General features: G+C 41.1%; 1 protein-coding gene across 2 annotated transcripts; it reads left to right on the forward strand.

The window, feature by feature from the left end:
* Positions 1-5,755: 5,755 nt before the first annotated feature.
* Positions 5,756-15,209, forward strand: LOC120434297. Of its 2 annotated transcripts, XM_039602125.1 has the most exons (4): positions 5,850-5,863; positions 7,223-7,278; positions 8,528-8,640; positions 11,148-15,209. In XM_039602125.1, exons 3-4 carry the CDS (start codon positions 8,541-8,543, stop codon positions 14,684-14,686), a joined length of 3,639 nt encoding a protein of 1,212 aa, XP_039458059.1. In that variant the 5' UTR covers positions 5,850-5,863; positions 7,223-7,278; positions 8,528-8,540; the 3' UTR covers positions 14,687-15,209. The 2 variants fall into 2 exon arrangements, with proteins under 2 accessions (XP_039458058.1, XP_039458059.1); XM_039602124.1 differs by lacking the exon at positions 7,223-7,278 and having other exon boundaries at positions 5,756-5,863.
* Positions 15,210-20,655: the final 5,446 nt, after the last annotated feature.

The raw sequence follows: 20,655 nt of genomic DNA on the forward strand, positions 1-20,655 counted from the left end.
CCTCCCAGACGCCTTAACGCCCACTCACATCCTGGGCCATCTGACCTCAGGAAATCACATGATAGGGTGGGGCCAGGTTTCACAATGAGCTCACCCGAAACCCTGGCTGATTAGGTCCCACACCCGCTTTCACACCTTGGCGCATGTGATTAGAGGATCACCAGGGGGTCCTTTGTCCCCCCTTGGGGGGATACTCCCACTGGGTTTAAATCTGGGACTCTCGGCCATTTGACCTTAGAACTGAAGAAGCTTCTCGGATGAGAGGTGAAACGTCTTCAAGCAACTTAAAGAAGTCCAGACGCTTTTCTTTGCAAACTCCTTTGACTCTCTGAAAACAGTATTTCTTATAACTCAGCAGTATAATGCATCATAAACAATACAATACAATAGAATAGTAGAATAATGCAAACTAAAACTACATAATAATTTCACAATCTTTAATTAGGGGTATAACATAACATAAGATAATATTATAATCCCACAGGCTACATTCTTTAGGGCTATGCCTGTAACACTCTGCTATTGCCTTCATATTACTTATTTTTGTGAATAATTTTTTAAAATATTTCTTCATGTCATTATGCGAGCCGCAAGTAGAGGTGACATGGGCCGCGAGATTGAGACACAGGCATTAGAGCTTCTTGATGCGTGTTTTGTTTGGGGCGTGGTAACCAAAAATAGAGAGGGCATAACCGAAAACATGAAACAGGAAAATACCCCTGTGTAATCCCTTTATTTCAGCAAAGTAACTGAATTCTAAATACCACCTTTTTAAACGGTAACTGTAACGGAATACAGTTACTCATATTTTGTATTTTAAATACGTAACGGCGGTACATGTACTCTGTTACTCCCCAACACTGCATATTTGGAGGCAATGACGTCACGGCGACACGACGAAGGCTGTCGGAATTCAAAGAGTACTCAAAATGTGGCGACAAATGCGTCCTACTTTTCCCCAAATTTTAAGGATGGTCCGATGTATCCTTCGTGTCCTACTATATCCCAGGATTCATTGCGGGTCATAGAGGAGATTTGTTTCTGATAACGATGGTGGTCGAAGCAGGAGAGGAAAACACTTTCAAATGTAAGTATATGAAAATCTGGTTGTACAAAAGTTAAATTGTTATAGCGGTCGTTTTGTTAAGCTTTGGGCATCTGCATAGACATGTTTCTTTTTTTATTTAAAATAACCGTAAACCAGCTTGTATCGGGGGTCTCGCGGTTTTTCATGTATTGTCGCTTACATACAGCTAATTTTGATTTTTTCGAATTGGTGATATGTTGTGGGGAACAAAGACCAAACGGCTTAATTTATTAAAACGAGGAGAAAACGATCACCTCTTCACTGGGGTGAAGAATTGGGCCGCCACTGGCGTGGATGTACAAGAATAAATCAATTTACACATCATATTCATATGAGTACGGTCCTATTAACCCTCATGCTGTACAGCAGCGGTCCCCGACCTTTTTGCGCCGCAGACCGGTTTATGTCAGACACGGAGCCTTTAAGGTATCGCGGATAAATACAACCACATAAAATGATCCGACCAAGACAAAAACTGTGGTATTTTGTAAATATAATAATAAACGTGAATGTACTGTGTAACTATGTAACTTTATTAGCAGCGTCCTCCTGAAAATGTACCAACATTGAGAGTAACATCCTCCTCTCTGCCACTTAATGCTCTCTGGTCGCTATGGTAACGTGTAAATATTTCTTTCAAAATAAGACACACAACTACAACAAGGGAAAAGACCCAGGGAAACCGAGTTAACGATAAAACCCCTGAAAACCATAAATTTCACAACTTAACTTTGAAAAATACAAAGTACGTATGTGTGTTATCAAGAAGATAATTCTTAAGAACACAAGTTAATAAATGTGCAATTACTAAGAGTTGTTGTGGTGTTTTTATTTGCCTGCTGTCATTTTTGATTTCCTCTGCCTTTAGGATTGCAAGTATCCAGACTCAGGAGAGGGGGTCAGTGGGAAGCCCACTGCTGCTACTTGGCCCTGGTTTGCCCTCATGGATGAGGTGATAGGACAGATGCCTTCCATTAAGCCTCCTGTCCTAATTCTCTCTCCCTGAGGACACTCCAGGGCCAAGCACAGCAGTGGGTGACCAAAACGACAGCGATGATGGCGGCTCAGCCACCCACGACAGGTAGAAAGAGGAAAGAGATGATGAGCTGCTAGACCTCATCAGAGAGGACATGAGGCAGCAAAGAGAGGCTGAGGAGAGGAGAGCAGGGAGAGGACGGACAGACTGTTTTCACTTCTAGAAAGATTACTTCCCAAATGAGTTATGTATTGAGAAATTTATTTATTTGAATATATTTGTTACATTGTTATATGTGTTGCATTAGTTTAAAGGTTTTATGTTATTAATAAATTGATTCAAACAAACAGTAATTGTCACTGAACTCAATTTTATTTACAGGCATTTGTAACACGTATGAACATGACGCTAACTTTGAACAATATTACTTGGATATTTATTTGATAGCAGTAAAGTAAATAACAATAACAATTAAACAAGAATATTTCAAATACACAGTATGTAAAGATGAAAAACAATATTTTCAGTTGTTCACACAGGATTAAGCTGAGTGACCTGTTCCTGGACCGTTTCTTTAACAACTGTAATAGATTACAGGAAGTCTCTGACAGTGTTGCTGAATCTGCCCGAGCAAGATCAGACATGGATGGGCTGCTGCAACTGAGACCTGCGGTTTGTATTTTCTGGTCAGCGAGTGGAGAATCACACAGGGTGGTCTGCAAAGAGCTTTAGGATGCTTCCTCCCACTGTCCACTGCATCCTCCATCCACAGGGTTTGCAGGGCTCACTCGTGGCTGCCACACCACTAAGATGTTTACAGAGATATGCAAGCAGGAGATGGTGGATGCTATATTATTAGTATAATACTTGTAACTCTGTAGCAGTTTGATAACAGTTTGATAAAGTGCTATGTAAAAAAACAAAAGATTAGATTCTATAAGTTTCAAAGACCTTTGGTTTATATATTTTATATAATACAGTACATGTGTATGAATGACCGATGTTGTGCCAAAAAATGGTCGTCTGCCAAAAACTGATTGCTCTTGTTGGTCTATAATACATGAAACATATGTCAAATGTATCCCTCGTGAATGATATCAAGTCACCTTGAGCCACAAACAACATTCCTGTAACAAGGTAAAAGCTGCAATCAGTTTTTGGCAGCGACTTTTAAATATCCTTTATTTATCCAGTTCAAAAAAATAAGTTGAAAATTTATTTTTTATGAGTAATCTGCCCAAGAGGACAGCAGACAGCGCAACAAATATATCAACAGTTCTGTAAACATACTTTAAGTGGACAAAAAGGATCAGATTGGTTATAATGTAGGTACAATAACACAAAGTTACAAAGACACTTGAAAAACAGGTAATTTTAAAATTATATAACCCCTTTGTAAACCCTGTTCACCGAAGTCTATTTACCAACATACATAAAGATATTATACATATTATACACAGAAACATTGGAAATCAGTTTTTGGCAGGCGAACACCTTTTGGATTCAATTATCCGTGTAATTAGCTCAGTAATTCCTAAATGCTTGTAGATTAAAGGAAATTATTTTACCTGGATATGATTGTCTCTGATGAACCTAAGGTACAAAACATGCGGGTGACGACGATAAGGTTTTTCTAGTTCCTCGAGAAATAAAATTTCTCACGGCACAACACTTTTTGCAGGGCAAAGTGGTTGGGAAACACTGAAGTAGAAGTCTGTACTTCCATTTCAGCTGCTGAGTTGGAGAGTGGAGGCAGAAAAATGCCCACCACCTTATTAAGAGGTGCCCAGCAGGTATAGTGTGTCATAAGTTGTGTGGATGAGGACCCTTATGCAAATTCACAGGCAGACAGAATTCCTCAGTTTATCCAGGCTGTTTCCAGGCTGTACAAAAAGGAAAATGATGTAGCCCAGTTACGAGAAACTGCGAGCAGCATTCAGCTTGAAGAGCGCAGTCAACCTCGAGAGCATGAATCTGCAGCAGAGCTCACAAAGCAGACACACTCGCCTGCACGATGGCTTCTTTGTGCACGTGTTTCGAGCAAACCCAAAAACAGTATATCAGCACAAACACCTCATACCATCTGTCAGCACGGTGGTGGAGGGTCACTGAGTTGATACTGAACTCTTCCATATATCAAAGTATTCTAGATTACTACATCTAAAGGTCATTTAGCTAAACTGGGGGATCAACAGGATTATGAGCCCAAGCACAGCAGCAGATCTCCAAAAGAACAGCTTAAAAAATAAAAGTGCCAATGAGTTGCAGCGGCCCAAAGTCCAGACCTCATCCTGTTCACCTGGCCGAATGTTGTCAGACTGAAGAAGTCACACACAGTTCTTAGTACTCAGTTATTGTGTCTCTAGCAGGATGGTCTGTGGATCTCCAGCTGTCTCACTGGACGTTCAGTTATTCCTCAGCCTTTTTTAGTGTTAATGGTCCCTGCAATAAATGTGGTTTTCTTTGTTGATGTCAGTTTTAAAGGATTACACGCTGCTACACTTGTGGATGAACTGTGTTCATATTGTTCATGTCTGTCGTTGGAAAAAGAGACTGAAACCTCAGTGAAATTACATGTTCACATAAATAACATAACATTAATGTCATATACTAGAACATTTAGCTCAAGGCTTCAGAGAACAAAAGAACAGCCTCAAAGAGGCACAAGCATGACTGCAGGCTCGTAGTCTGGTTTTTCAGCGTGTACATTAGACACGTTTATTTCACAGGCCACACACCGCTCAGGGAAATGAGCCTGATGCTCTTCTGCTTTTTCACGAAAATCAGCTGAGTTAGGAGTTATCACTTCCTGTCAGTGATGTAGCCAAGACCGACAATCATCACTAATTACTATGGAAACTTGTTGATTCTGTAGTTACAGGGACCATTCAAGTCTGATACAAATAAAGTTGGGATGCTGTGTAAAAACTAAATAACGAGAGTGAAATGATTTCCAAATCTCTTCTTTTCACTACAGTCTGTTAACGTCTGTGAACTGAGGACAGCAGCTGCTGGACTTTGTCCCAATCTGATATCAGCTGCTCAGCAGTCCTGGGTGTTCGTTCATGTATTTTTGTTTCATGATGCTCCAGATGTTTTCAACTAGTGAAACGTCTGGATAATTTAGCATCCACAGTCTTTTACCAATAGCCATACTGTAGTCATAGCTGCAGTTTAGCATCACCCCTGAAAAAAGGTCTGAGATGTCTAAGTTGGTGCATATGTTGCTCTAAAACCTGTAAATAAGTTTCAGTATTGATTGATTTCCAGATTCCACAGCGTCCATACCATCAGAGATTCAGGTGTTTGAGCTGATTGCTGATAACAAGCCAAATGGTCCCTCTCCACTTTAGTCTAGAGGACCTGGCAGTCATGTTTTCCACTCAGTTCATTATAAATGAGCTTTGTCCCAGAGAAGACAGACGTGTTTCTGGATCATGCTCACATGTGGCTTCTTCTTTGCATGGAGCCTTAAATATGAATCTTTTGATGATACAGTTTCATGTTCAGAGTCCCTTAAATCACTTCTCTTCTTTTTCAGCTCATAGAGGGGAAGAGTTTTTATCCACCTGCTGTCATGTAAGCAGAGCCTCAGAGAGCTGTGAGCATGACTGCAGGCTCGTACTGTGGGTTTCCTGCCTGCACACTGAACACGTATTTTCACAGGTCACACACGAATCTGAGAAACGAGCCTGAAGCTCTTCTGCTTTCTCTTCTTGCAGTGAAGGTTTTTTGTCCTCACAGTGAATATAAAAGAGAAAGAAGAGCAGAGACCTCAGAGGATCACACAGCTGTCTACTGTAAGTACACCAACGCTGCTTCACGTTATGTTTTTGTCTTGGTTACTGTGGTGGAGAAAATTTAAATAACTTAAAGTAACAGGTGCAGTTACAGCAGGAACTGTTTTCTATTACTTAACAATTAAGAAAGTGCAAAACAATCTAAAAGTCACCCTGAATCTAAAAGTTGTGTTTCAGAGTTTTAGATTCATCATTTTCTTTTTATTAGAATTGTCACAGTCCTGGGTCTTTAGCCCGGGGCTTTGAGGTTTGGACTGTTGCTTCAGAACTCTAGTTATTATTATTTATATTTGCTATTCATATCATAGTTTGTAGTAACTTTGTTTTGGACTGATTGAACTAGCAACAGTGAGAACATCTGACTCACATCTGACCAATGAGTTATTTGACACCGTAAAACAAACATGTTGTGTTTGTTTGCTGATATTTTCTAAAATCAAAGCTGATTAATAGTTCAGACTGACCCAGTTTATCTTAGTCAGGCTTGTGGGCAGTTTTCTTTATATTCAGTAGATGGCATTTTTATACAGTTTGTATCAATACAGAAAGCAGGGGAACCACTCCCATCAGAAACATCCCTTATCGTTTCAGTAAAGACCAAATTCACAGCAGATCAGCCGGTAAAAAAAACAAACAGACAGGATAGCTCTGGATCATATTCAAACATTCTTAAAGAGACATGTCTGTCTCTTTAATAGCTGCATTTTCACACAAATTTCGATTTGTTTCGTAACAGACACTGACTGATACTACAGAGCATAAATAAACTTCTCCCTGTAAATAGAATACTTTCAGTACTGTTTCTACTCAGTGTGAGCAGTCCAAGCAGTTTCTTTCTAATTCACACACACATTCATTCAGTGCTTCTACTTAACTTTCACATACTCACACAGGTACTATCCATCCTTCTATTTTCTTTCGCTTATCCAATTCAGGGTTGCTGGGGCGCTGGAGTCGACCCCAGCTGCCATAAAGCGAGAGATGGGCTAGAACCTGGACAGGTCGCCAGTCTGTCGCAGGGCTCACACAGATCATACAAAATAAGAATTTAGCACAATTTGCATTAAACTGTGAGGCACAGACCATACTAAAGATGTGTGATCCATCTAAATACTGGAAAAGGAAACTTCAACAAATACAAATATAATAAAGCCGATAAAATACTTGTGTCCACACCTGTAAGTGACAATGTGCCTTTTTATTAAATACCAACAGTAGCTTTTAAAAAATTGTGTTGCTACAGACAATTAGAAAATCTGTCACATAGTGTAGACTAAATATAAAACCAACCCTGATGAACACCAGTTAGCAATGATTTTCAGAGATGTTTGACCTCACAACCTTTGTTCTTACTCTCAGGTGGCAATTTTATTAAGCTGTTTCAGCACAACTGAGGACATAAATTCATTTTAATAGTAAGTAAATATATGGAGTAAACTTATAGTAACAACTGTGAATTGATCAGCCTAGAGACCAATTGGCAATCTCATAGCAACCGCTGGTCGCTAGAGAAAAAATGTTTATTCGCCAACCAGTAAAAGAGTGTTTGCTGCAGGTTGTTCCAAAAAGAGTACTGCACAAAAAACATCCCTGCAACTGCTTTGGTCACCAGCAGATTGCCACAGTTGCTCTTAGTTTGCGTATAAGACATCAGCTTGTTTCGGTAGTGAAATTGTTTAAATGTATTTGCAACCAATTTCAACTAGTAACTGCCAGGAAGCTCACATTTTTCAATGAGTCAGGAAATACACATTTTTCTCTAGCAAAATAAACTACACTGGTTCTTTTTGTTGTTGTTGTTTTTAATGTGAAATGAGTAAACTAAGAAAAACCTAAATGGTCTAAAGAACATGGGAAAACTGAATTTCTGGTTTGGTCGTCCTCAAGGACAGACAACGAAAAACATAAACAGCAACAAATGTCACGGTCATGACTTTGGTGACTCAGTGTTGTTGATTATTAATATTCTTTGATTGGGTTTGTTTCTGGTTATATCTTTAGGTGTTTTCTAGTTCTTTGCTTTTGCCTCTAAGCCTCCCCTGTTTTACACGCCCCTTGTTTAGTTTCTTGTCTAGCGTCTCCTGTGTCTCCCCACTCAGTCATGTCCCCAAGTCGCAGTTTGTTAATCTTGTCTCTGTGCTCCATATTTGCTCTGTCTTCACTGTCAGCCATGTCTCCTTGTCAATTCCGTGTCTCTGTGCCTGTTTCCTGTTTTACTTTGACAGTCTTGCGTCCTTTGTTAATGTTTTCAGTTTTGCTTCCTTTCCGTCTTGTTATGTCAGATTTGTCCCAGCTGTGTTTCCCATTCCCTCGTTACTCCCTGGTGAATTTAAGCCCAGTGTTTTCCTCTGTCCACTGTCACGTTGTTCCCTCTCAGTACTGCGTGCTCCTGGTTCCTATTGTTGCTTCTTGTCAGTTCCTAGTTTCTAACTTCTTTGTTTCTACTTTCCTAAGTTCTTAGTTTTAGAGTTTCTAGTTATTATGTTTGGTTCCTTGTATTTGGTGTTTGAGTTCATACAGTACAATAAAAGCTGCCTTCTTTAGTTCATCCCTCCGTGTCCTGAGTCCTGCATTTGGGTCCTACATCCTGCCTGCAACACAGCGACACATGACAACAGGAAAGTCAGAACAGAGAACTGACAAGCTGTTTCTGATTACTTCCAGTTCACATTGAGCCATGGACTCTGAATCTGGTGGTAGAATGACGTTGGCAGCACTCGGCCGGCCTTTTGGCCTGGGGATGCTGTACGACTGCCGCAGCGATGAACTTGTCCCTGGTAAGATTTCATCTTTGAAGTTCTTTACATGTCACAAGCAAAGTTTCAGTTTTCTTTTCTTTTTTTTTGCTTTGTTTAATAGTAATCCATTTAGGTAGCGCGGTGGCACAGTGGTTAGCACTGTTACCTCACAACAAGAAGGTCCTGAGTTTGACTGATTATTCTAAATTGCCCATAGGTGTGACTGGTTGTCTGTCTCTCTGTGTTAGTCCTGCCCAGACTGGCGACCTTTCCAGGGTGTACCCTGTCTCTTACCCTGGGACAGGCATTTATAGTTGCAAGAAAAAGTGAATTCTTTTCACTTAACACTATTTATGTATTGTTTCTACATGAAATGTTGTCTAGTCTTTGTCTTAGTTAGAGTTTATAGTTTATTCAGATTTCTTTTGTCTATAAACCAAACAGATGAGAAACAGAGAGCACGTTTCTGCCATATTGGCTGCTCTTCATTGGCTACCTGTTAAATTCCCCACACATACAAGGTCTTGTACAATCAGGCCCTGCAATATCTTAAAGACCACCTAGTACAGTATCACCTCAATAGAGCACTTTACTCTCACACTACTCATGTTTCCTAGGATATTTGAAAGTAGAACATGATCGTGGCCTCCACCTCAGACTGGAGCAGTTCACAGCTGAGTGTGAAGCAGCAGGAATGAGAATTAAATCCAAGTCTGAGACCATGGTCCTCAGCTTGAAAACAGTGGAGTGCCAAATCTGGGTCAGGGATGAGTAGCTTCCCCAAGTGGAGGAGTGTAAGTGTCTTTTAAACTATTCCTGAACGAGGGAAGAGGGAAGCAGGAAGCAGGAGACTGAAAGATGGACCGGGGCTGTAGTGATACAGATACTGCACGGATCACCTCCTGTCACTGTGAAGACAGAGCTGAGCGTAACTCAGAATTCAGTTTTTGCAGTTCTGTTTACCATTTTGTAACCAAAGAAATACTCGTTGGAGATCTAGCTTTTGAACAGGGAACTCAAGGAGGAACAAAGGGGAGGTCAGTCAGGAGAGTTTGGGGGAAAAAGGCTTGGTACATCCTAGAGCTGGGCGATATAAGATTTTTTCATATCACGATATGTTTTTTCCTTTCAGGCGATAACGATATATATCACGATATAAGCCAAATAACTATATTTGTAAGATTTAAATGTGCCGTTGCTCACAAGTAAAATGTGAAATAATCAGCAGCTTGTTTTAATTAAAATATTTATTTCCCATAGTAAGTTCAACAGGGTAGATGTACTTAAGGAACATGAGACTTCAGTTTCAGATAAATAAAGGCAAATATTGTAAACTACACAAAAGGCAGCCGCTAAAGCGTTTAAGTTTCAAAATAGAACAAACAAAACAGACTAAATTGTCAATTCCACTTAGAAACAAAATATTAATTCTAAAAATAAATCTTAGTTTGTTTTACAGAAGAACAGACAAAATTTACTAACTTTTGTCAATATCAAATAAACTGAGAAGGAAATTCTCAATCTCTCCTTCTTGTATAGCTTAGCTTTTCAAACAGTTTTATTAACAGTTACTTTAGTCTGACAAAAGCCGAATGACGAATCAGCGCTTTCAGTCAGAGACTGAGCATGCACCGCTTTATTGTATTTCCAGACTTGCTTTCAGCACAATTTACAGTCGCGCTACTCTGTTTTTTTTGTCAGACTTGAAATAGCCGAAATACCTTCACACTACGGAACTTCTATGGCCCTTCTGTTCGACAAGCTCTCTGGCATTGGAACCATCATCTGTTTTTCTTGGTAACCTTCGCTCACGCTCTTGGTTGATTTTTCTCTTGTCGGCAAACTCATGTCCTTCATTACCCGGCTGCACGGCTGCAAAACAAATACACATGTGCGCCTTTGGCGCTTGTGCTGCACGTAACAAGTCACGTGACGTGGACGCTGCGGCTGTGATTGGTTCGGCTCTGCGCTACTTAATTTGGATTGGCTGTTCTTTTTTCTTTTTTTTAAGAGGACAAGAGAGATGAGGCCTATCGCAATAGTTTAATTTTTCTATCGAGAAAAAGTTATTTCGCAATACATATCGTTATCGTTCTATCGCCCAGCTCTAGTACATCCACAGGAAGCTTTGCTTTACTCTGCTTAACTGGAACACCTGACTGAGTAGCTTTTAGTGAAATCCTTAGCAAACAGGTTTACCTTCATTTCGCTGTGAGCAAATTTAATATATTCAGTGATGATATAAATGACTGGCTGCCAGTTCACTTCAAATTTAAAAACTCCATACTGCTTGCACACAATAAATGATCTCAGGTTGTCTACACCATTTACGAAGACGAGGAAATCACGTTTTTAATTTAATCACATTGTTTCTCAAGGAGAAGATCAGACTGCATTTCATGAGTAATTACAACTTATTACAAAAATAAATTACATTAAATTCAATCCAACACGTGAGGCCTTCACATTAAATTTACTTTCTGACTGAATCTGTGAGTTCAACTTGATTTTTGCGTCTTTTTCTTTTCCTTTTTGTTTTTTTGCAGGAATCACGCTGTGGGATCGTGATGCCCTGATGGAACATAGAGGAGACAGGCCTCAGATATACAGTGATTTTGAAATGGTTTCATCTGAATCAATTGAGGAGAAATCCTCAGCTTTAAATGTTAGTGCGTCACTGAAGGCAAGTTTCCTGGGTGGACTTATTGAGGTTAGTGGGTCTGCCAAATATCTGAAAGATAGTAAATCTTCCAGAAATCAGGCCAGAGTAACACTGAAGTACAAGGCAACCACAAAGATCCAGGAGCTGTCCATGAATCATCTTGGAAGAGGAAATGTGAAGCATCCATATGTTTTTGATCAAGGCTTAGCAACACATGTAGTCACAGCTATTCTTTATGGAGCACAAGCTTTCTTTGTGTTTGACCGTGAAGTTTCTAAACATGAAGATCATCAAGAAATACAAGGCAGCTTGAAGATGATGATCAATAAGATTCCCTTAATTTCTATAGAGGGTGAAGGTTCCCTGTCACTGACTCAAGAGGACAAACAAAAAGCTGATAAATTATCTTGTAAATTTTATGGAGACTTTCGCCTCCCAAAAACTCCAACAAACTTTCAAGATGCCATACAGGCCTGCCAAGGTCTGTCAGGATTACTGGGACCCAATGGAGAAAATGCTGTACCAGTGAAGGTCTGGCTGCTGCCACTGACATGTTTAGATTCTTCTGCTGCTAAACTCGTCCGTGAGATCAGTATAGGATTAGTTCAAGAAGCACAGGCTGCCCTGGAAGACTTCAGTGAGCTGGAAATGAGGTACAATGATGTACTGGGAACCACCACTGCACAGGATTTCCCACAGATTGAAAATAAAATGAAAACTTTTAAAGAAATGTGCTCTGAGCTCAGGCTGGATTTCCAAAAATCTTTGGCCAAGAAGCTTCCATCAATCCGAGGAGGAGGAGAAGAGGAAGCTGAGCTCGCAGAGATCCTGAAGAAGAGACATTCTTCACCTTTCAACAGCAAAAGTCTGAACGAGTGGATGGACTGTAAAGAGAGAGAAGTTGACACATTAATGTCTTTTACCAGCAGGATGAAAAACACCAAAATCATCTCGTCTCAAAATGATCTGTACAAGGAAAGTCTGAGTGCAGAGCATGTTGTGTGTTTTGTTTTCACCTCTCTGGGAAAGGATGAACCGTACCTCTCAGCTTTATCAAGATACTTAAGAGGAAAAACCAACCCAGACCTTCAAGATCCTCACACTCATGATGTAGAGAAGGAACAGTGGTACGCCTCAAAAGAAGTAACAGCTGAAATGAGGAGAAAAGCAAAACTCTTCAGTGATTTTGCAGAGGCCAACAAGGAGAACAAGAACATGAAGTTCCTGACAGTGGGTTTAACTAATGAGACACAGGAAGGTTCCAGCATCTACCTTTATGAAGGTGGATTTGCTGTCAGTGAGAACTTTGAGCCTCCTTCAAAGCCTGAAACTGTGACAGCAGCTGACAGAAACCACAACAGTGTGACACTGAAGATTTCTCCACCCAGATTTGGAGCAGAGAACATCACCTCCTACTCTGTTGAGTACTGTGTCAGTGGAGAGGATGGATGGCAGCAGAAGACAGAAGCAAAGGCTGAAGAAGTCACAGTGAGAGATCTGAAGCCAAACACAGAGTATGTGTTCAAATGCAGAGCAGTGACCTCAGCAGGTGTTGGGCCGGATAATCAAGTTTCTATTAAAACCTTACCCTGCAGCCCTCCTGGAAAACCACGAGTTGAATCAAATTCATCTGAGATATCAGTGAGCTGGGAGAAACCTGCTGAGCTCGGAGAGGATGTGCAGATATTGAGCTACATGGTGGAGTATTCAAAAACAGATGATAATGAGGAAGCTCTGCAGTGGAACCAAACAGAGTCAGCAGGTGAAAAGGTGATCCTTTCAGGTCTTCAGACAGATACAGAATATGCAGTCAGGGTCAGATGTGACTGTGGTTCAGCTGGAAAAAGCAAAGAAAGCATCACTGTTAAAGTCTGCTTCCACCTCGCAGAACTTCTCAGGATTAAAAGTGAAAAGATCAAATCTGATTCCCCCTCAGTTTACAAACTGCCTCTGACAGAAGAACACATGAACATAGATGGATGCAGGAAGTTTAACTTTGGAGAAGAAACTGAGGGGCAGAATCGTACAATAATGCTTTTTGGAGCGACTGGATCAGGAAAGTCCACTCTGATCGATGGAATGATCAACTACATTGTTGGTGTCGAGTGGGAGGACAGTTTCAGGTTTAAATTCATTCATGAGGATCAGTCAACATCACAAGCTCACAGTCAGACCTCTGAAGTCACTGTTTACAAAATCAACCACCAGGATGGATTTAAAATCCCGTTCTCTCTGACCATCATTGACACTCCAGGCTTTGGAGATACAAGAGGCATAGAAAGAGACCGAGAGACCACAGAGCAGCTACGTAATCTCTTCTCTGCTCAGGGTGGTGTCACTGACATTGATGCTGTGTGTTTTATAGCACCAGCTGCTCAAGTGAGATCCACAACACAGAAATATGTGTTTGATTCAGTTTTCTCAATCTTTGGCAAAGATGTGGCAGAAAACATCAGGATTCTGGTGACATTTGCAGACAGTCAGCAACCTCCAGTTCTAGAGGCAGTGAGAGCTTCAGGTGTCCCATTACCTACAGCTCATGATGGGCTGCCTGTTCACTTCAAATTTAATAATTCAGCCTTGTTTGCACAGAACAGATCATCTCAGAATGACGACACTGTTTATGAAGATGAAGAAGAGGAAAACTTTGGTCAGATGTTTTGGGAAATGAGCACAAACAACATGAAGATTTTTTTTGATTCTGTAAAAGTCACACAAGCAAAAAGCTTGAAACAGACCAACGAGGTCCTCAATCAAAGAAGGCAGCACGAAATAGTAGGACAAGCTTGGTGGAAATTAAGCAGACTGCGGTCAGTCGGGCTTCGGGAGCTAAAAGAGTTTGAGGCGCAGATCAACAAAAATGAGAACGCCGAGTTTGAAGTTACAGTCATGAAGGCTGTTCAGAAGGATACTGGTAATTTCAGTACCAACTGTAAGAAGTGCGAGTTTACATGCCATTATCCCTGTCCTATGAAAAAGGATGCAGAGGAAAAATGCTGTGCTGCAATGGATTCAAATGGATGCTGCACGGTGTGCCCAAGCAAATGTTCATGGGAAGAGCATGTCAACGAGAAGAAAAAATGGGAGTATAGCGAGGTTCAAGAGAAACAATCAGTCAGAGAGCTGAAAGAAAAATACATTGGTGTCACCGATGATAAGATGACTGCTGAGGCTCTGGTTAAAAAACTGGAAAGTGCATTTTCTGATAAACTGCCTGATGTGATGGAATTGGCGAAAATGTCGTGTAAGTGTGAGGACACGCTTAAACAGATAGCACTGAAGCCAGATCCTCTGTCCACCTCAGAATACATCGACATGCTGATCGAGGAAGAGAAATCAGAGGCCAACCCAGGCTGGGAGAAACGAGTGATATACCTGCAGGGGATGGGAGCTAAATTACCACAAACATGTGCAATACTGTGATTGGTCAGAAAACAGAAACAAAAAAACAAAAAATCAAATGTGTGCAAGTCTAATTGTTCACATGATTAAGAACAACAAGAATAATGCTAAGTAATTCTGATGCACTCATAAATATTTACTGCATGGACATAAATGACTAAATGAAGCAGTAGTACTGGTATTAGCAGAACTGTTGATCATGTTAATTAATTTACATAAAAGATCACAAATCCTTAAGTTGTTTTCTTTTTACCTAATTAATGTTCAGAAGATAAGACAAACTGACTGATTGAAGACTTATTTAACTGAATCATCCTGCACCTCTGTGCCTCAGATTAATCAGTACATATGATTGTAATTTGTTCATCTGAACAAAATCAACTTGAGCATGGATCAGGATATTACAACTGTATGAAATCTGATCATTTAATGTTCATGTAAAAATGATTTTCATTTTAAGACTTTCACTCCAATTATTCTTTCTTAACTGTCAATGATCATTTTTAAACCTGACTACAATGAGAATTAATAACCAATAAATAAATTGCATTATGCTAAAGTGTTATCGTCTGTTTTTGCCTCCTCTAACTGTGAACGTCATTATAAATTGCTGTGGTAGAAACAGAGGTGGGAGGGTTGTTGTTTGATGTGAAGAAACTGTCTCATTGAAGACCTTTTACACTCTTTCTTTTTTAAATATTTTTTTGGCCTTTTTCAGCTTTATTTGATAGACACAGTGAAGAGACGATAGGAAAGCGGGGGCAGAGAGAGAAGGGGGCAGACATGCAGCAAAGGGCCACAGGTCGGACTTGAACCCGGGCCGGCCGCTCTCAGCCGTATGGCATGTGGTCGCCTGAGTTAAACCGGCGCCCTTTTTCACACTCTCATAGGCTACGTTCACACTGCAGGCGAAAGCGCATCAAATCCGATTTTTTTCGCCCCTATGCGACCCGTATCCGATCTTGGTATGACAGTGTGAACGGCACAAACCGATATTTTCAAACCGATCTGGGTCACTTTTCGTATGTGGTACTGAATCCGACACGTATCCGATGTTTTAGAAAGCGACTGCTGTGTGAACGGTCAAGTCGCATTAAATCCGTCTTTTACGTCACTGACACAGGACAGACGCCAATTATCAGCGCCGGAGAAGCGCCCGATAGGACATAGCGAACGATTTCCTACCATCCGGTGAAACTGTTGGGAAGACAACGTTGGAGAAATGTGAACATTTTATTTTTACTGTATTTTCTGCAGATTCTGACAGAAATCTGCAACTATCCTTTGAAGCACCGCTCCTCTAAAACAGCAAAAAGGATCATTATTAGGTTATTTACATTATTATGTAAATAACAAAATAACTTAAAGCAAAAATCTGGAAACATAAAGTCCGAAGTCTTTATATTAAGGGCCATCAGTCAAACAATATTGTTTGCTCTGGGTCTAAACAGAGCGAGTTGTGTGTGACATCTTCTTTTGCGCATGCGGGCCGCTTTGAGCGTTCACACTGGCGAGCGTTTGATGTCGCATTTTATGTGTAGTGTGAACAAGCAGACAAAAAAAATCGGATTTGATCAAAAAATTGGAATTGACCATTAAGACCTGCAGTGTGAACGTAGCCATAGACATACATGCCAACCCTCCCGATTTTTCTGGGAGAATCCCGAATTTCAATGCCCTCCCGAAAATCTCCCGGAGCCTCCATTCTCCCGAATTTCTCCTGATTTTCCACCCGGACAACAAAAATGAATAACTTATCCCAGAATTCATGGCGTCTCAATTCCAGTTTCCAACAATGGCGGCAGTTATTTAGTTTTACTATTATTCTTATTACGCAAAATAAACTTTTCAGGCGAGAATGTAGCTGTGTAAACTTTAAATAGCTGAGCCGGCGAGAACAGCAAACTCCCGGCACATCGTTTTCAACCCCCCGCGGTCTTTCGCTACTCAGGTTAAACATGATATATAAGTCACTTAGATAACCTAATAATGTTATTGTTTGACTTTTTTCAGTGTTTTATTTGTTCCTGAGTAAATCGGTTTGGCTGAGATTAAAGTTATTAGATTAGCTTAGATTAAATAAAGCTTTATTAATCATCGGGTGGGTTCCTCTGGGGTTTTCACACAGCTGAATAAACGTCAAACACAAAACTGATTAAACAGAAGTGTGAGACGGTCGAGAATCTGCGCCAGCGTCCGGTTATATTTTAGATAGCAAGGAGCAGACGGCCGAGTTTCACTCCACCGAGAGAGCTCATGACGTAATTCTGAAGGCTAGATCATCACAGTCGCTCACTTCCAGCCTACCTGGCTTTCGAAGGACCCGGCCCACTTGGACCACGAAGGCCAGGTCCTGAGGTGGATGCAGCCTCTGAATTTGGACAGCCCCGCCTGGGGGACAGTATTAACGGTGACATTACAATTATTTATTTAAAGTGAGTTAAAGTAAATAAACACTGTAAAATTCAAGTTTTTTGTATATGTATATCTACCCCCCCCCCCCCTTGTATGTCTCCCTAATTCTGAGGTCTCAAGGTTGGCAAGTATGCTCATAGACAAACTTGAGGCAAAGGTTCTTCATCAGGTGATAGACACAGATTTAATCAGTCAGCCATGTAGCTATGTTTGCTTAGCAGTTTCAGGAGAAATCACACACAGTTCATCTGCACAGCCTGGTAATTTAAGCACATGGACATGATCTTGTCACGTGTGAGTGTTAGAGGCACAGCTGGATATGTGCTGCTCTCTCTGGAGAGGTAGGCATCTTCCTTCTGTGCAGCACTAAGGGAGAGCCTTCACTTTGACACCTATGAGCTGTGAGTGTTTTTGATCATTTGACCTTCCAAGATGGCGCCTGTGTGTGCGGCTTGCCGTCAGCTGTTACCTGTTTTGTTTTTGCAAACTTTGTTAACATCTGGTTTCTTCAAAAATGTCTCTTCTCTTCTGGTTTATGACTTCCAATTGCTACTAAATATCCGAGCCACTGTTGAAGAGCAATCCGACTGGCCCCAGGATGTGAGGATTTTCGCACTCCACCTGTGTTAGAGGGCTGTATCACTGTTCCTCCGCCGCGATCCACTCTGCCATCCCTCCAGGAAGAAATGACACAGAAGGCGAGGGAAACAGGGTGGTGTATTGGTAAAAATTCAAAACCTGCATGTCTGCATCACCAATGAATGATCCTCGCACTCTTCTGAGCAAACTTGACCCGAACAACAAGTTGTTCATCTCCTGGCGATCCCTGGAATCGGTTCACCGATCGTACCTGTGGCCCTGCATCTCAGTGTCCAGCTTTCACAGCATCCGTCCCCTCGTCTTCGCAGAGGTGGAGTGGATCACCAGAATCTCTGTCCTCTGGGTCGATCATCCAGGCCGGCTAGCAACCCTGTGTTAGCTAGATTGGCTCTGGTTAATGCTAGGTCGCTAGCAAATAAGACCTTTATTTTGAATGACTTCATCACCACTCGTCGCCTGTATTTTCTTCTGGTGACAAAAACTTGGCTAAACTTGTGTGAGTTGAGCCCGCTTTCTGAACTTGTCCCTCCAGACTGTAACTATCTCAACTCGCCTCGAACTACCGGCCAGTGTGGAGGGTTAGCCACTGTTTATAAAAACTGTAGCTAGCAGCTGATGCTTATGCTAGCTTTGAACTGCAGTTGTTTGAAATCCAGCAGTCCACTCCGGTGTTGTGCGCGCTGGTGTACCGACCACCAAAATACCATAAGAATTTTATCGAAGACTTCTATGAATTCTTGGCAGGAATTATGCCAAGGTATGACAGTGTTTTAATTGTCCACATTTGCTGCTTAAATACACCGCTGACTAATGACTTCTTAAATCTTATAGACTCTTTTCAGTCAGTTAAAGGCCCAACACACGAACGTGGACATACCTTGGATCTTGTACTGTCTAGTGGCCCGGCTCTCTGTGACACTGAAATCTGCAACATTAATTTCTCTGACCACATGCCTGTTATATTTGAGTTCCCTCTGTTGAGTCTGTGTTTCCACAGGCCCCGCTAGATTATAGACTTATTCCTCATGAAGAACGAAACCACGACAGAACATCTTCAACCGGTCTTTTACTCGCTAGCGAGGGAAGCCTTGGTCAGAACCAGGCGGTGGAGCTTAATGCTCATCACCTGTCTCTAGCCCAAATCCTTCCAAGAGCAGCTCTCCTCACAGCTATTTATTCCCATGACAGTTACAGTTTACACAATACAACACAACACAAGCACCTCCCACCGTAAAACCCCCCAGTGGTTCTAAGACAAGGCACTCTGTGTGTGTGTGTGTGTGTGTGTGTGTGCGTGTGTGTGTGTGTGTGTGTGTGACTTCCTGATCACAACATCCTTGGTCATAAAGGGGGTAATCTCCCCCACACCCAATATATGGTTCAATTCCTGTATTGGTTCACCATACACAACACAGGTGAAGCCATAAAAGGGCAGGAAGCTTACCAAACATCAAACAAACCTTCACAAGGGATGTGCTTGTGATAAAACACTACAGCCTCCTCCCAGAACCTCGAGAGGATGGGGAGGGGTATGGGCTCAAAATGTGGTCATAAATATTTTGTACTTGTAAATCAGGATTTGTATGTGTAAAAAGAATTTTGAATTTAAAAAAGATTTGTATGTGTAAAAAATTTGTGTGTGCGCGTAAAAGATTTGTGTGTGGACTTAGCCAAAAACCCCCTGCAAGTTACAAGTACGAATTTTGACCCTATTTTTCTTCCTGTCATCTGATTGGTCAATGTCATGTCAATCACAAATGTAACAATCCAATCAGAGAACAGATGGGTTTGGCTGTCGGAGGGCGCTTTTTTGAACTGCAGGTCCTTGAAGGAATAAATGCCCTTTACATGCCAACCCAGCGTTTTCCTTCATCACCACGGAGGAAAACAGTCTGTGGTAAATCCGAGTTTGGTGATTTTCGTGTCACAGGTCTACGTGCTTTATACAGGGACTTCCACAGCCTTTTCAACAGCGCTGCGGACTGCGGGGGGGGCAGTGTTTTGGAAATGACAGTCTTCATTACAAAGCTTTCTTCGTTATGAATTAGCATACATGTTTTTATTGAACATTTGAAGAACTAGCAAAAACCCAGAAACTGTTGTAGAGGACATAAAGTCAGAGATAGAAACGACAAGGAGCAGGTGCATCTAGTACAGGTAGAGCTGCTGCAAAACCCACAGAACTCAGCAGCCAGCGCAACAAATTCTGGATCCTTTGCTTTTAGTTAGCAGTTAGCATTAGCAGCACATCCTGCGTCCGATGTGAAAGGACCTTTATGCTGCGCACTGTGACTCACAGCAATGGTCCCGGGTCAGCCCTGACTTTGTGTTAAACTAATCCTAAAGTAATAATGGTATTTCTAACCACTGACATACCACAACTTTATCCTTTCAACAGCTGCTGAAAGTAAGGGGACCTAGCTGCTATCGGATATTTATATAGAGATCCTCCAGCTTCAAACTGTATTACCCTTCAAGGACCTGCAGTTCAAAAAGTGCCCTCCGACAGCCAAACCCATCTGTTCTCTGATTGGATTGTTACATTTGTGATTGACATGACATTGACCAATCAGATGACAGGAAGAAAAATAGGGTCAAAATTTGTACTTGTAACTTGCAGGGGGTTTTGGCTAAGTCCACACACAAATTCTTTTACACACATACAAATCTTTTTACGCACGCACAAATTCTTTTTTACACATACAAATCTTTTTTACACACACAAATCTTTTTACACATACAAATTTTTTTTACACACACAAATTCTTTTTACACATACAAATCCTGATTTACAAGTACAAAATATTTATGACCACATTTTGAGCCCATAGAGGGGGTCAGGATCAAAGGAATGGCTTTGATCCTACTGCTTGAACTAAAACTAAGACAAATTTAAGAAACACAATGACAACATTCAACAATTTGACTTAACACCCTCTTTCATGTCAGCCTGTCAGACCTGATGTACCCAAATA

This window comes from Oreochromis aureus, linkage group 18 (assembly GCF_013358895.1).
Source record: "Oreochromis aureus strain Israel breed Guangdong linkage group 18, ZZ_aureus, whole genome shotgun sequence".
Classification (NCBI taxonomy): Eukaryota; Metazoa; Chordata; class Actinopteri; order Cichliformes; family Cichlidae; genus Oreochromis; species Oreochromis aureus.

Coding starts and splice junctions, on each gene's coding strand:
- LOC120434297 (XM_039602124.1), top strand. CDS start 8,541: ATGGACTCTGAATCTGGTGGTAGAATGACGTTGGCAGCACTCGGCCGG. Junction 8,641..11,147: donor CAGCGATGAACTTGTCCCTG/GTAAGATTTCAT, acceptor GTTTTTTTGCAG/GAATCACGCTGTGGGATCGT.